At 35.0% G+C, this 14524-nt stretch overlaps 2 protein-coding genes across 2 annotated transcripts in view; both read left to right on the top strand.

The window, feature by feature from the left end:
* The first annotated feature begins 1048 nt into the window (after positions 1 to 1048).
* On the top strand, positions 1049 to 5439 carry LOC116024848 (membrane protein PM19L). Its single transcript, XM_031265862.1, has 4 exons — positions 1049 to 1315; positions 1982 to 2201; positions 5018 to 5063; positions 5146 to 5439. Exons 1-4 carry the CDS (start codon positions 1198 to 1200, stop codon positions 5263 to 5265), a joined length of 504 nt encoding a protein of 167 aa, XP_031121722.1. The 5' UTR covers positions 1049 to 1197; the 3' UTR covers positions 5266 to 5439.
* Positions 5440 to 10924: 5485 nt separating this feature from the next.
* Positions 10925 to 14524, top strand: part of LOC116018889 (protein ABCI12, chloroplastic) — a 5615-nt gene continuing 2015 nt past the window's right edge. The window contains exons 1-6 of the mRNA XM_031258918.1: positions 10925 to 11353; positions 12310 to 12426; positions 12606 to 12842; positions 13295 to 13459; positions 14116 to 14191; positions 14409 to 14473. Of these exons, the coding sequence (XP_031114778.1) occupies positions 10997 to 11353; positions 12310 to 12426; positions 12606 to 12842; positions 13295 to 13459; positions 14116 to 14191; positions 14409 to 14473 (1017 nt within the window). The 5' untranslated portion in view covers positions 10925 to 10996. The remainder of the gene's footprint in view (positions 11354 to 12309; positions 12427 to 12605; positions 12843 to 13294; positions 13460 to 14115; positions 14192 to 14408; positions 14474 to 14524) is intronic.

Here is a 14524-nt window from a genome sequence, read left to right as displayed (position 1 = left end):
TAATGTAGTTACGTATTTTCTAATAAATAATAATACCCAATTTTAGAGTTCGGAATCAAGAAATTTGTATCTTGAAAGCAAGTAAGGATTAAAAAATATAAAATATCTAATAGGTCATGATAATGATTAGCTCACAAGTTTTAACAATGGTGGAACAACATATACACTATTATGATTATGTGATTAGTAACATCATTTATTCTATATTCAAACAATAATAAAGTAAGTGAAACTTAAAAATCCTTATCAATCTAAAATATTTAAATTCACACAAAGATCGAATATTTACAAATTGGATCTCTAGAATTTAATATTGTGGTACCAAGATTAATTTACCATACCAACCATCATCCAAATGAACGGTTTGATAATAAAATTATGAAAAGTTTTCATGAACATAACCTAAATTTAATTCTAAAATAACAACAAAATTAAATTAAATTCTGGTGACTATACAATGCATATAAATAGAAAATATATAGCATAACTTTAAAAAAAAAATTTTAAAAATGGAAGATGTTATTTAGAAGAAAATTGAAGATGTAAAAAAAAATATTGAAGGTGGGTGGGCGGGTGAGGGTAGGGGGTTGCAAGAGGGAGGAGGGTCAACTGACCTCCTCGTCCATAGAGAAGTGCATTTTACACTGAGCGAAAGGAGCAGTGTGTTAATTAGACACTATAAAGTAATAGACAACTGTCCGAGTGTCCGTTACTTTAGTTAAATTATTACTTTTATTTGGGTGATAATGTAGGTGTCAAAAATTTACTTGGCAATTGACTAATTGTGTGGGTTCCTCCAAATATTTTTATTTTTTTTTAATTAAGCTGTAACAATTCAAGCATTTTAAAGAAAAATTTACTAAAATTAAACTTAACTTTACATCTTGGTGAGGCCAATAGGATTCCTTTCCTCTTCATGATGCAAACTAAAAATTGTTCTAAAAGAAGAATCCAATTCCAGCCATTACTTTGAACTAAAGAAACAGATTTTTGTTTTATTGAAAAAACCACAAAGCTCACACAAAGAATGCTTCAAACAAAGGTATGTTTTCTGGGCAAAGATGAAAGAATAGAACCCATTCTCTCTTTATATACCTTTCTGATCTCTCCAAAACCTCACGAAAGCTGCAAATTAAAGCATTATTGTAGTTATTTTTCCCTTAGCTTAACTGTCTCAAAAACATCAGATCAGAGAGCATGGCAAGCAAAGCTGTTTCATGCATGCTTTTATCCATTAATACCATACTTTATTTCATTGTCATTGTGGCCGCTTCATGGGCGGTTAATCATGGGATTGTGAAATCCCGCGAGACAGGTATGTTTTTTCTTGATGTCTTTTCATAACAAATACAAGAAAATGGCATATTATTTGTAATACGATCAAGTACTTACTACTTACGCCAAAAGTTATAGCTTGTAGCAAATGCATAATTTTATTTCTTTATACTGGCCCACATTCTCAAAATGCTGGGTGTCTCCATTGACTTGGCCTTTACTAGCCTCAGCCCAACAATCTCCCAGTCAACAGGTGCAAGGACGGAGCTAGAAATTTCTTCCAATGAGGCGAAATATTAAAACAAATGAGATATTTGACCTCTACTACAACACATACATATATACTTAACCATCTATACTACTTTATCTTTGAGTAATTTATGTCTATATTATTTACTTATACGTAAACATCTACTATATATACAATGGTCCATTATATATAAGGGGTGAGGTGAGGTGGGGTGGGGGAGGAGGCAGCTGCCACCACTGCCCTCATACTAGATCCGTCCATGATCGGGTGTTAGACTTGGCCTTTATCGAACCGCCCAACAATTTGTGATTGAAAATGCTGGTAAACTAGACTATTGATATTTTAGAATTAATGAACCATGATAATAATTGTATTATGAAAATATAAAATATGCTTTAAGAAGGATTTTCCCGCTATGGGTGTAAGTATTAAACGGTGTCGTTTTCTGAGTTGCAGCATCAGTATTGCCAATGCCTGCCAGAATATTCCCAATCTACTTCCCCTTTGGCAACTTGGCTACAGGTTTTCTGATCATTTACTCACTCCTTGCTGGAATTGTGGGGTTCATCACCTCCCTCAATGGCCTCCACAATCTAGCTCAGTGGGATTCAGCTAGCCAACATGTAGCAGCTGCATCTTCCCTTATATCTTGGCTACTCACACTACTTGCAATGGGGTAAGCTTAATCATACTCTCAAAATTCCATTTCATATTAATTTTAATTTTTTAGTTAGATCACAAGGTGTTCTAAATAAGCCCTAACTATAAGAGACACATTTAAGTATGCACTATACTCCCAGATAATTCTCGTTCGCACAAGGTCTACTCAATTAAGTGGCAAAGTGTTCGTCTATTAGTTAGACCACGAGGTGTCCATTTCATATTAATCAATAAGAACATCTGTTGTACGGTGTTAATTATACACTATGCAATCATGTATACTATATACAATTATATCAAGTATTATTGATAACGGTTTCTTAACGTACCACTATATACTCGACTGATCGGTTGAATATTAGATAATGATAAACGTCAAGACTTTAGCCTAGCAACAAAAGTCTTGAGGCTAAAATTCTTTGACACTTGTCCTGCAAGACTAACTTAGTTGGTTCGACTGATCACCCTAAACTATTGCTCCAGAGAATTAGAAGGTTATTGGGAGACATTGACCCATCATATCAGAATTAATGAAAACCCTTTGTGCGAAGAATGTACATGCAAGAGTGGGGACTAGGGCTAAAGATTAGTATATATATATATATAGGGTTCCAGTGAGACCACTTGCTTAAGTAAGATCGTGAGATCACATCTTGTGCATCCATGTAATACTTTTTAATGGTTTAAATTGATTGACACACACATACACTTCGTTCGCACACACATTTAATCACCGTTTGCACATATTTAATCACCGTCCGCACACACTTAATCATCATTCGCACACATTTTATTACCGTTCGCACATACTTCAACTTAGCATCTTAAATCAATCTAGACCATTAAATTATTAAATAGATGCACAAGATCTAATCTCACAATCTTACCTAAACAAGTGATCTCATATGATCCTAACTCTATCTATCTATATATATATATATATATATATATATATATATATATAGTCATGATCAGGTGCGGCCGTGCGGTTCACACCACTCAATGTTACGAAATACACCTCTCAATATTAAGAAACACACCACAATGAAACACACCACGATGTTAAGAAACACACCACAATGCATATTTGTGTGGTGTGTTTCTTAACATTGAGTGGTGTATTTCGTAACATTGAGGGGTGTGTGACCGCACGGCCGCACCTGAACCAAAATCTACATATATATATATATATATATAGATATATATATATATATATAGTCATGATCAGGTGCGGCCGTGCGGTTCACACCACTCAATGTTACGAAATACACCTCTCAATATTAAGAAACACACCACAATGAAACACACCACGATGTTAAGAAACACACCACAATGCATATTTGTGTGGTGTGTTTCTTAACATTGAGTGGTGTATTTCGTAACATTGAGGGGTGTGTGACCGCACGGCCGCACCTGAACCAAAATCTACATATATATATATATATATATAGATATATATATATATATATAGTCATGATCAGGTGCGGCCGTGCGGTTCACACCACTCAATGTTACGAAATACACCTCTCAATATTAAGAAACACACCACAATGAAACACACCACGATGTTAAGAAACACACCACAATGCATATTTGTGTGGTGTGTTTCTTAACATTGAGTGGTGTATTTCGTAACATTGAGGGGTGTGTGACCGCACGGCCGCACCTGAACCAAAATCTACATATATATATATATATATATAGATATATATATATATATATAGTCATGATCAGGTGCGGCCGTGCGGTTCACACCACTCAATGTTACGAAATACACCTCTCAATATTAAGAAACACACCACAATGAAACACACCACGATGTTAAGAAACACACCACAATGCATATTTGTGTGGTGTGTTTCTTAACATTGAGTGGTGTATTTCGTAACATTGAGGGGTGTGTGACCGCACGGCCGCACCTGAACCAAAATCTACATATATATATATATATATATAGATATATATATATATATATAGTCATGATCAGGTGCGGCCGTGCGGTTCACACCACTCAATGTTACGAAATACACCTCTCAATATTAAGAAACACACCACAATGAAACACACCACGATGTTAAGAAACACACCACAATGCATATTTGTGTGGTGTGTTTCTTAACATTGAGTGGTGTATTTCGTAACATTGAGGGGTGTGTGACCGCACGGCCGCACCTGAACCAAAATCTACATATATATATATATATATATAGATATATATATATATATATAGTCATGATCAGGTGCGGCCGTGCGGTTCACACCACTCAATGTTACGAAATACACCTCTCAATATTAAGAAACACACCACAATGAAACACACCACGATGTTAAGAAACACACCACAATGCATATTTGTGTGGTGTGTTTCTTAACATTGAGTGGTGTATTTCGTAACATTGAGGGGTGTGTGACCGCACGGCCGCACCTGAACCAAAATCTACATATATATATATATATATATAGATATATATATATATATATAGTCATGATCAGGTGCGGCCGTGCGGTTCACACCACTCAATGTTAAGAAACACACCACACAAATATGCATTGTGGTGTGTTTCTTAACATTGTGGTGTGTTTCATTGTGGTGTGTTTCTTAATATTGAGTGGTGTATTTCGTAACATTGAGTGGTGTGTGACCGCACGGCCGCACCTGAACCAAAATCTACATATATATATATATATATATATATATATATACAGATTCTTGACATTTTGATTTAGATCTCACCTAGATAATTTTAGTCCTTAACTAGATAATTTTAGTCCTTAATTATAATACGGAGTAATAATTATAATAACGCTTAGTTATAATTAATTATCGTGCAGGTTGGCATGTAAAGAGATTAGCATTGGGTGGACTGATTCAAACTTGGTAAGTTATCCAATGTATTTGCATTAAAAATATTAAAATTTTGTTTTGAAAAACATTAAATTTCTTTATGTTATGGTTGCAGAGGACATTGGAGACAGTATTGATAATCTTGAGTGGGACACAACTATTTTGCACTGGTGCAATCCATATTAGGGTTGAAGAGGTTGTGAGAAGTGAGATGGAAATTGGAGGCAGAGTCTAAAATTTCCAAACATATACAATTCCTATGCACAGTAATTACTTTACTTTTATGTACAATTATATTTTAAGAGTTGTATTAATTTTATTTTAACTCTGTAATGTTTGTGAGTTTGATGATTTTCTGTTAAATGGATTCATAATTAATTTGTTATAAACTAAGATTGAGTTAAGGTCACTCAATTAGGTTATAATATAAATGGATCAAATCATATTAAAAGATTAAATCCAACTAATTAGCTAGTCTAATTCATGACATTTTCTCCTATTAAACTATTTTATCAATGTTCTCTTAACATAATTAAAGACATACAACTTGTATATTTGCATTTCATGAAGCTGATGAAGCCATTTGATTTGTAAATTTGAATCAAATGTTGGGAATTGTGTTTTATAGGACAAAAAAATGTTTTTTATATTAATTTTATTTCCAATATTTATCTATGTTCCTTATGTCACATCACATTATATTAGCTTTAAACATATAATATATCAAATTCATAATCTCAATTAAAAAATCTAAATCCACATTATCCGGATCTATTTTTTTTTTATCCGGATCTAAATAGGAAGTGCTAAACTTTTTGTAAGAAAAACGCACTACGAACCAACTAAGCTACTTTAACAATATACGGAGTATTATTTATGTATACTAAAGCATGCGCGCGCACACACATCAGAAAATGATTTTTTTTTCTACAAAATAAATCATTTTTCAAAAAACATTTTCCATGTTTTTAGATGGACTTTGAATACATTTCACTTCTAAGAGCATCTGTTGGGGTTTTTTCTCCATTTTTTGTGGACGCCAACATCCACATCATCATCCACTATCTCACTCAATAACAAAAACTCTTCCACACATTAGTTTAAAGTTTTTTTCTCAGTTTTTTGTGGGCCCACCATTTTCTATCCTATATTTTAATTATTTCTTTATTTATTTGAATTATAAATTTATAATTATAAAAATTAATTAAAATAAACATACCTACATTTAATTAAAATGATAATTACAAACATTTAAATTAATTTTCGTTGTTACTTTTATATTTTAATCATTTTAAATTTTAATTATAATTAAATCATTCAAAAGTTAATTCAAAAATATTAAATTTGGTATTTTATAAAAAGAAATTGAAACGAAAATAATAAAACAATAAAAAACAAACGAATTAAATGAAAAAAAAAAAAGAAGTAGGAGAAGGAGCATGAAAAAACAAAACAGAAATGAAATCAAAAAAAAAAAAAGCAAAAGAGAAATGAAATAAAATAAAAAAACAAAACACAAATAAAAACAAAACAGAAATGACTTTTCTGACATGATCCCAAACTTTGCAGGATATATTTTACCAAATAACTTCACACCATATCAGTTCAAGATCATCTCTTTGCTTTTGCACTATTCCAAAAACCATGTATGTGGATGCTCTAACACTTGTTATTACTTCAAAGAAAATTATATTTCTATTTATATCATTAATTTCATTACATAAACAGATATTATGATATGATAGATTGAAACATATATTTTCTTTTTGCCAAGCTAATTGGATTAATCCTCTAATGTTATTTGCATCTTTGAAATACTCTCATTTTTTAAAATTGGCTATACTGTCATATAATCACAATTATAATCACCACTATTTTCTCAACATCTCTACAACTCTAACTCATAATCAAAATATAATAATAACAAGAACATTTAAGTTTACAAACAAATTGAGTTCACTTTGTCATTGACTCATTGGCAAGCTGAGACTTCACAGCATGACATTTGTAAACTTTACAAATCTTGTAACAGCATGGGTGACCTAAAAAATGTTTGGCTCTTAGAGCAACTTTAATAGACAAACTTTTCTCTTGATTTTTGTCAGGATAACAGAGAGAGAGAGAGAGAGAAGAGCAGAAAAAGAAAAAGAAAATAGGAAAAAAAAAAACAAGTTTGTCAAAAAAAAAATGTCGGTTTATGCACATAGCATGGTTGTAAAAATCGTGCTAGGTTAGACGCTGATTAATTGACGCTTAGGCGCTAGGCGGCCGGCCGACTGAGCGTTTTTTTTTTTTTTTCTGAATTATAAATCTTAAACATTTAAACTATTAATGTTATAATGTATTAACTAATACTCTAATAGTCTAATAAGTAATGCACTAATAATTAATAAATAATAACTAGTAACTTAATAAGTGTTAACTATTAAAGTGTAAAGACTTACAATATTAAACACTTTACAATTATTAACGCTTAAAATATTTTTAACATTTTTTTAAAAAAATCAAAATTAAAATTAAAAAAAAAAAAACCTAGAGAGCGTCTAGCGATTTTTTTAACCTTGGCACATAGCGAGCGATTGGGGTGTGTGCACCCGATTGGGCGCATCTGATGCACACAACACATACCATACTCGCATGTTCTTGTTTTTTTTTTTTTAGTGGATCCATAAAAAAATTTATACTTTCATGATCTTCTAAACTTTCTCTCTCATCTCCTCGGTTTCATCCACCTCAACATTATCCCCACAAAAGAACACTAAAAAAAATCATTGACGGTGTTGCTATGACGTCTCATCTTACTAATGGCATGGCAAAGTGGACCCAACTTTTTTATAAACTTCAATATTATTATACAATATGATATATTGAAATTCGTAGAATTTGTGAATGTGTACAATGTAGATAGCTTAATTGGAAGTTTTAACACAATTTTTCTAGAATGAGTGAGAATGTATTCTTTATATTATATATATATATATATATATATATATATATATAGGGGTGCACTCCCGTGTGAACTGCCGCCCAAGAAGAAAATGAGAACGCTTCACAGCCGTCCACGTGTCCAGATAAACGAATCAGATGTAATTTTTAAAAAATAGTGCGGTGGCATTTTCGTAAATAACTCGAACTTTTGTGCAAGTAATTGTGATATAAGTGCACCTAGTTTTACTTACAAGTGCGCCTATTTTCGCACATATTTTCACTTACAAGTGCAAGTAATTTACCTTGTTAATATTCATGTACATGGATGCAAGCTAGGTGCACCTAATTATAACATTAGGTGCACCTAGTTATAACATTATGTGCACTTAGTATTGATGCTTAGTGTACAATTCATTTTCACCTGTAATACATTTTACTTGCATCTGCAATACATTTTACTTGCACTTGTGCACCTATTTTCACTTACAAGGGCAAGTAATTTACCTTATTAACATTCATGCGCTTGTGTGCAACCTAGTGCACCTAGTTATAACATTAGGTGCACCTAGTTATAGCATTAGGTGTACTTAGTATTGATGCTCAGTGTACAATTTAGTTGCATTTGTAATACATTTTACTTGCACTTGTGTACCTATTTTCACTTACAAGTGCAAGTAATTTACCTTGTTAACATTTATGCACATGGGTGCACCTAAGTGCATCTAGTTATAACATTACGTGCATCTAGTTATAACGTTAGGTGCAACTACATCTTGGATACCTGGCGCGTTGCGATTCGTCTGCAATTTTCTCCTGAGTGGCTCGTACGTACCTGAACGCAATCATATATATGTGTGTGTGTGTAGAATAGGAATTCTTAGGTAGAAAGTAGTTATACAATCAATTGCGAATAAAGCTTCTTCCTTTTTGCTAGTATTTCACTTTCATTGGAATCAATATTTTATAAATTAAAATTTCTGTAGAATTAATTCCTCAACAAAATGCCAAGGACCTTGTGGTCCAGTGGCATCAAACCCTTCCCTTTATACAGGAGGTGGTGGGTTTGAGCCTCAGTGGAGTCAATATTGACTCTTGTGCTTCAATAGGTGGAAAGTAGTTATGAACAAATACTGCATTCTAATAGCGTTAGTAGTATTAAAAAAAAAAATTAATTTGGATCTCAAACCTTACTAACTCAACAAAGTATTTTATTTCCCAATTAAATTGAATGGCCATGGTCTATGGCAAATTATTCCACACAATACTGCGTGGATTATAATAAAAAGTACTTTTTTAATATATTAAAAGTACATCATTAATGTACTGAATGTACATTAAACAAAAATAATATATTTTCAGTACTCAAATAATGTACTTTCTTTGAATATAATGTACTGACAGGATAATTGGGCATGCAGCACCTGACCCGACAACAAACGATCACCCATTACACAAAGACGACACATTGAAGAGGAATGGTCAGCACATTGAAGAGGAGTTACTCCTTGTCATCATTAGCAGCACTTAGTGCAGCATTACGCATCCGTTACTTACTGGCAAAAAGTCGTTGGCACTTGAGGATATAAAAGAGGAGTCTCGGTCGAGAATGGGGGGACACTTCGTTTAGGATACACAACACTAACATATTGTACTCACTCACTCTCACTAATACACAGATCTACGTTGTGGTACCAAAACCGTTGTTGCTCACTTGTCTACTGTACTGACTACTCATTGTACTATCATACTTCAATAATGCTCAAATATAGTCCGGTAACATATTTACCGTCATTGGTGCTCTTGTTGAGAGCTGGGGCCAAATCTCAGGCACAACTCTACATATTACAAAAGAAGGTCGTCCCGGTGCCTTCCACGGCGTCGCCTCCTCCTCCTCTTTCTCCAGCGGCATCGCATCCTCCTTCTCCAGCAGCGCTTCCTCATCCACGCCGTCGCCTCCTCATCCACGGCATCACCTCCTCATCCGCGGCGTCGCCTCCTCATCCACGGCATCACCTCCTCATCCGCGGCGTCGCCTCCTCATCCCCCAGCGACGCTTCCTCATCCACGACGTCGCCTCCTTTTCCTCTAGTGGCGTCGCCTCCTCATCCACGACATCGCCTCCTCATCCGCGGTATCGTCTCCTCCTTCCCCAGCGGCGCTTCTTCATCCACGACGTCGCCTCCTCCTCCTCCAGTGGCGTCGCCTCCTCATCCGCGACGTCGCCTCCTCCTCCCCCAGCGGCGCTTCCTCATCCACGGCGTCGCCTCCTCCTCCTCCAGTGGCGTCGCCTCCTCATCCACGACGTCGCCTCCTCCTTCTCCAACGTCGCCTCCTCAAGTGGCGTCGCCTCCTCAAGCGACGTCCTCCTCATCAAGTGGCGTCCAAAATTGTCAGTGTACCTAGTGGTCATGGTCTGCCGTGACTAATTCCGTACAAATAAAAAAAATAAACTCTATTCCCTTAGGGCTGTCACGAGATCCTCACAAAGACGACACATTGAAGAGGAATGGTCAGCACATTGAAGAGGAGTTACTCCTTATCATCATTATCAACACTTAGTGCAGCATTACGCATCCGTTACTTGCTGGCAAAAAGTCGTTGGCACTTGAGGATATAAAAGAGTAGCCTTGTTGGGGAATGGGGGACACTTCGTTTAGGATACACAACACTAACATATTGTACTCACTCACTCTCACTAATACACATATCTACGTTGTGGTACCAAAACCGTTGTTGCTCACTTGTCTACTGTACTGATTACTCATTGTACTATCATACTTCAATAATGCTCAAATATAGTCCGGTAACATATTTACCGTCATGTACATTTTTAATATATTAAATGTATATTATTTGATAGTATAGTCTACAGACTAATAATGGGTGGTTTATGGATCCATTTTATAGATCGGATTATCCGTATAAAGTTGTTAAAGGCTCATTTTAATTACGGGTCACAAATCGGATCCTCCTTCAAACCCAAATGCCTATGAACAGAGTGAGACACTACACCTGTTTCACTCTCTCAGCCATCGCCAATGTTTTCTCAGCTCCTCCATAGCTCTGCAACTGTAACACTTTCTTCACCACATGCTCAATGCTTCAGAAGCTTGACTCCCTCAATTTTCAACCGCCAATTTCCTCCCAACTGCCCAAAAACAAAAACCCTCCATCTCCAGCCCCCCCGACCCACAGTTATACGCGCAGAGAAGAGCAGTAGCGCTGAAGGTTTACAACAAAACTGGAAACAATTACTGGAAAAATGGTCACCCAAAAACTTTATTGGAGCTGAGAAAGTGCTTAGACTCATATCTGGAGCAACCTCCAGTCCCATTGCCCAGTACATCCCTTCCCCTACCACTTTCTTGCACTCTACTGACCCCAGGATCAAATTGGTACAAAGTTATAATCCTTTTGGTTTTGTCTCTTTTTCTCTTTAAGATAATGTGATCTTTTCCTGTTTTGAATTGTAATTTGGTGAATTAGATTGATGGGGTTTTTACTTTTTAGTTTTAGCTACATGTAAGGCTAATGAACTGAGCTCGTTCGTTTGGTATCATGAAGTATTGAGGTTTTGGGGGTTACTCGTGGAAGACTGGAAGGTGTTTTATTGCTGAATAGTGTATATAGGCCCTATTTGGTAAATGGTGTTAGCTGATTGGTTGATAATATTAAATTATTGTAGAAGAGTGTTTGGTATAATTTCTTTTCTCAAAAAGTTAATTGAAAAAGTTACTTAGAGCAACTTTTTGAATTTTAACATTTTAGAGTTACAAAAAGCTGACTAACCAAACACTTCTATTAATTTTTTAACCAAGTCAAACAGCTAATAGTGATCAAATAAGACAAAATTGACTAATAAGCTAACTATTTTACAAAACAGGGCCATAATGTTTATGGGGATAAGAATTTCTAATTTAGTTCATAAACATTCAGGCTTCAGTGCAGTTTGCTTATTGGGAGAGGCAGGAAAATACAGTAAAATATATATATACCGGATATCTCTGCCTTCCCTTTCCATGTGGAAAGTTGTATCCATTGCCAGGAAGTTCAGTGCAAAAACAACTTTTATTTGGGGAAGTTGCAGGAAAAAGTTCCTTCAAAAGTTACATCATAGTTCTGGATGTTTATTGAAATTCTGTTTTACCTCTTCCATTCGTATTCTCTTCAAGTTCTAAAGTGAAGGAATTGTTTTGTTTTGAAGAATGCATGGGAAGAGATTTGCTTTCTATTTTTCTGTATAGGTTGTCAAACCAATTATTCTTTGTACTTTAAGAAAAATGTTTTTTTTTTCCTGCTTTCATTTACTTTGTATTTTTTTTTTTTGATGGTGGTGTTGTGTGCTATGCAGGCATGGCTACTTACTCTAGTTATTTTACCAGCAAGGTCGAATATTGTTCTGCGTCTTGGTTTGGTTGTCTACTTGACTGTATTATCTATATGGATCCAGCCTGAGGAAGTGTGGAAGGTAAGTGGACCTCGGAAAGCTGAATGTAATAAGATTACTGCAGGCACATCAAAGAGATAGAAACAAATTTCCTAGGATTTTGGATGGTTTATGTATTTTTTATTTACTCCTCTATTATCAATTTGTTTAATGCTGGAAACTCTCTTGTAAGTTTTGTTCAACATACTATGTTTTGATAGGATCAACTAGGAAGAGTATCACTGCTTTCTGGGATCTTGTTTATAATGTTGGCCCTAAGCACTGACTCTGCACCTTCCCTTGTCTATTCAAGAGCACCTCCACCTTCAATGATGGGACTACCAAATTTTCCAGCTTCTTTGGAAGGTTATTCATATGTAGTTTTTAAAATGGGACCATTACAAATTACCAGAAAGGGCTTGTTAACAGGAAGCACATCAGCCTGTTTAACTTTCACAGTAAGTGGCATTTCATCCAACCTTTAGTTTTATATGCTTATCTGCTAACTGGTTGTGGTGCAGCACTCGTGCTCCTGCTGCTAGTATCTGAAATGAAGCATAGCCATTAATTAATCCATCAGATATGATCAGCATGCATACTTTGTATTTTCTGCTGTATGTAATTTGAATTTTGCCCATTTGATATTCACATTGACGAGACATATCTGTCAAAAACAAACAAAAGTTTGAGCCTAAAAAACCAGCAATGGTGATGCAATCAAGCTTCAACTTGTGAAATTTTAATACCACTTGTGTCCTAAATCTGTTTAGAATGTTGGATATTAGATAGGAAACTGGTGCTCTATTCTCTTCTACTGTTTGTAATGAGTATAGGTTTTTTTTTTGTATAATTAGCTCCTAGCCCTACGAACTATTATTTCATTCTGATTTTGCTCTCTTTTGATTACCAGATCTTTCAAAGTGCTAGTCTTTACCTGTCAACAACAACTCCAGAACAGATAGCATTTGCATTGCAGTGGTTTTTACGTCCCTTGGATAAACTTGGTCTTCCTGTGGCAGAGGTCATCCTTACGCTCCTGCTCTCCTTGCGATTTATAAATCTTGTTTTTGATGAGGTAATCAAGTTTTTCCCCTCCATTTTCACTTAGACTTGGCTGCAGTTATTTTTAAATAGACTGTAGAGCAAGCCCAGCCTCTCTTTGGCACAATTAGCTGATGAGCTAGCTCTAACTTTTGCGAGTGGTTAGAAGCTATCTGGAAGCTGAAAGCTTATAAGGTAACAGATTGAATTGGAAGTGTTTGGTAATAAACAAGCCTTTCAACGTAAAATGACATCTTTTTGTTTATGTAATAACTTAAGGTATATGTTAACAATTTGATCTTTTTTATTTATGGATTTATAATAAGATGTTTAAAATTTAATGAGAGAGAGAGAGAGAGAGAGAGACAGGCAAGAGCTACAGCCATATGCCCCATTACCAAAAAGGAATGGATAAAAAAACAATCAAAAGGGAAAAAAGAAAAAGATGCTATTATTAAAATGTCATTTGTACAAAAGGGTAGGGCAAATTTGGAAACGACTATTAGGGGCTACTGAACTAGCGTAATTTTTTCTTAAGCTTGCTTACTAAACAACTCTAAAAGCAAAAAGCTAGCTTTTTCACCAAATCAATAAGCTATAAGCTAGCTTTTGGGTGTTGCCAAACATGCTCCAATTATAGTTAGCATTTGCAAACTGGTTTTGAAGTTAACACTAGCCTAATCTTGACAGGTTCGCAATGTTGCTCTTGGGATTGTATCCCGAAGGATAAATTGGGAGCAGTTAACTACCTTGGAGACTATTGATGGTTAGTATGGAGTTAAAGAAGTTACTTATAGTAACAATTATTAACTCTTATGAATTGAATGATAAGGTTATATAGTTGGTTATTTGAACATTTTAATACCCAGTTGAAGATGACACTTTCGTACAACTCCTCATTGCTTGATCAACATTTTCTACGTGGCCGAATGTTTCCTACTTTCCTTTCTGCCCTCTGAAACATGTTGTCCATTACCTTGCAGTTTTCGTGACATACATTCGTCGGATCTTCAAAAATATTTTTGCCCATGCAGAACAGATATCTCAGGTTTGCATTTCTTTTAAATTTGAACATTATTCCCACCCCCACCCCCCTCCC

This window comes from Ipomoea triloba, chromosome 1 (assembly GCF_003576645.1).
Source record: "Ipomoea triloba cultivar NCNSP0323 chromosome 1, ASM357664v1".
Classification (NCBI taxonomy): Eukaryota; Viridiplantae; Streptophyta; class Magnoliopsida; order Solanales; family Convolvulaceae; genus Ipomoea; species Ipomoea triloba.
Note: the sequence above shows the minus strand (reverse complement) of the source record. Positions and strands in the feature narration are given on the sequence as shown.

Excerpts from the sequence above, each read along its gene's own strand:
- LOC116024848 (XM_031265862.1), top strand. The coding sequence starts at position 1,198 with ATGGCAAGCAAAGCTGTTTCATGCATGCTTTTATCCATTAATACCATA. Across the intron at positions 1,316-1,981 it reads TGTGAAATCCCGCGAGACAG|CATCAGTATTGCCAATGCCT; the intron begins GTATGTTTTTTC and ends TCTGAGTTGCAG. Across the intron at positions 5,064-5,145 it reads GGTGGACTGATTCAAACTTG|AGGACATTGGAGACAGTATT; the intron begins GTAAGTTATCCA and ends TTATGGTTGCAG.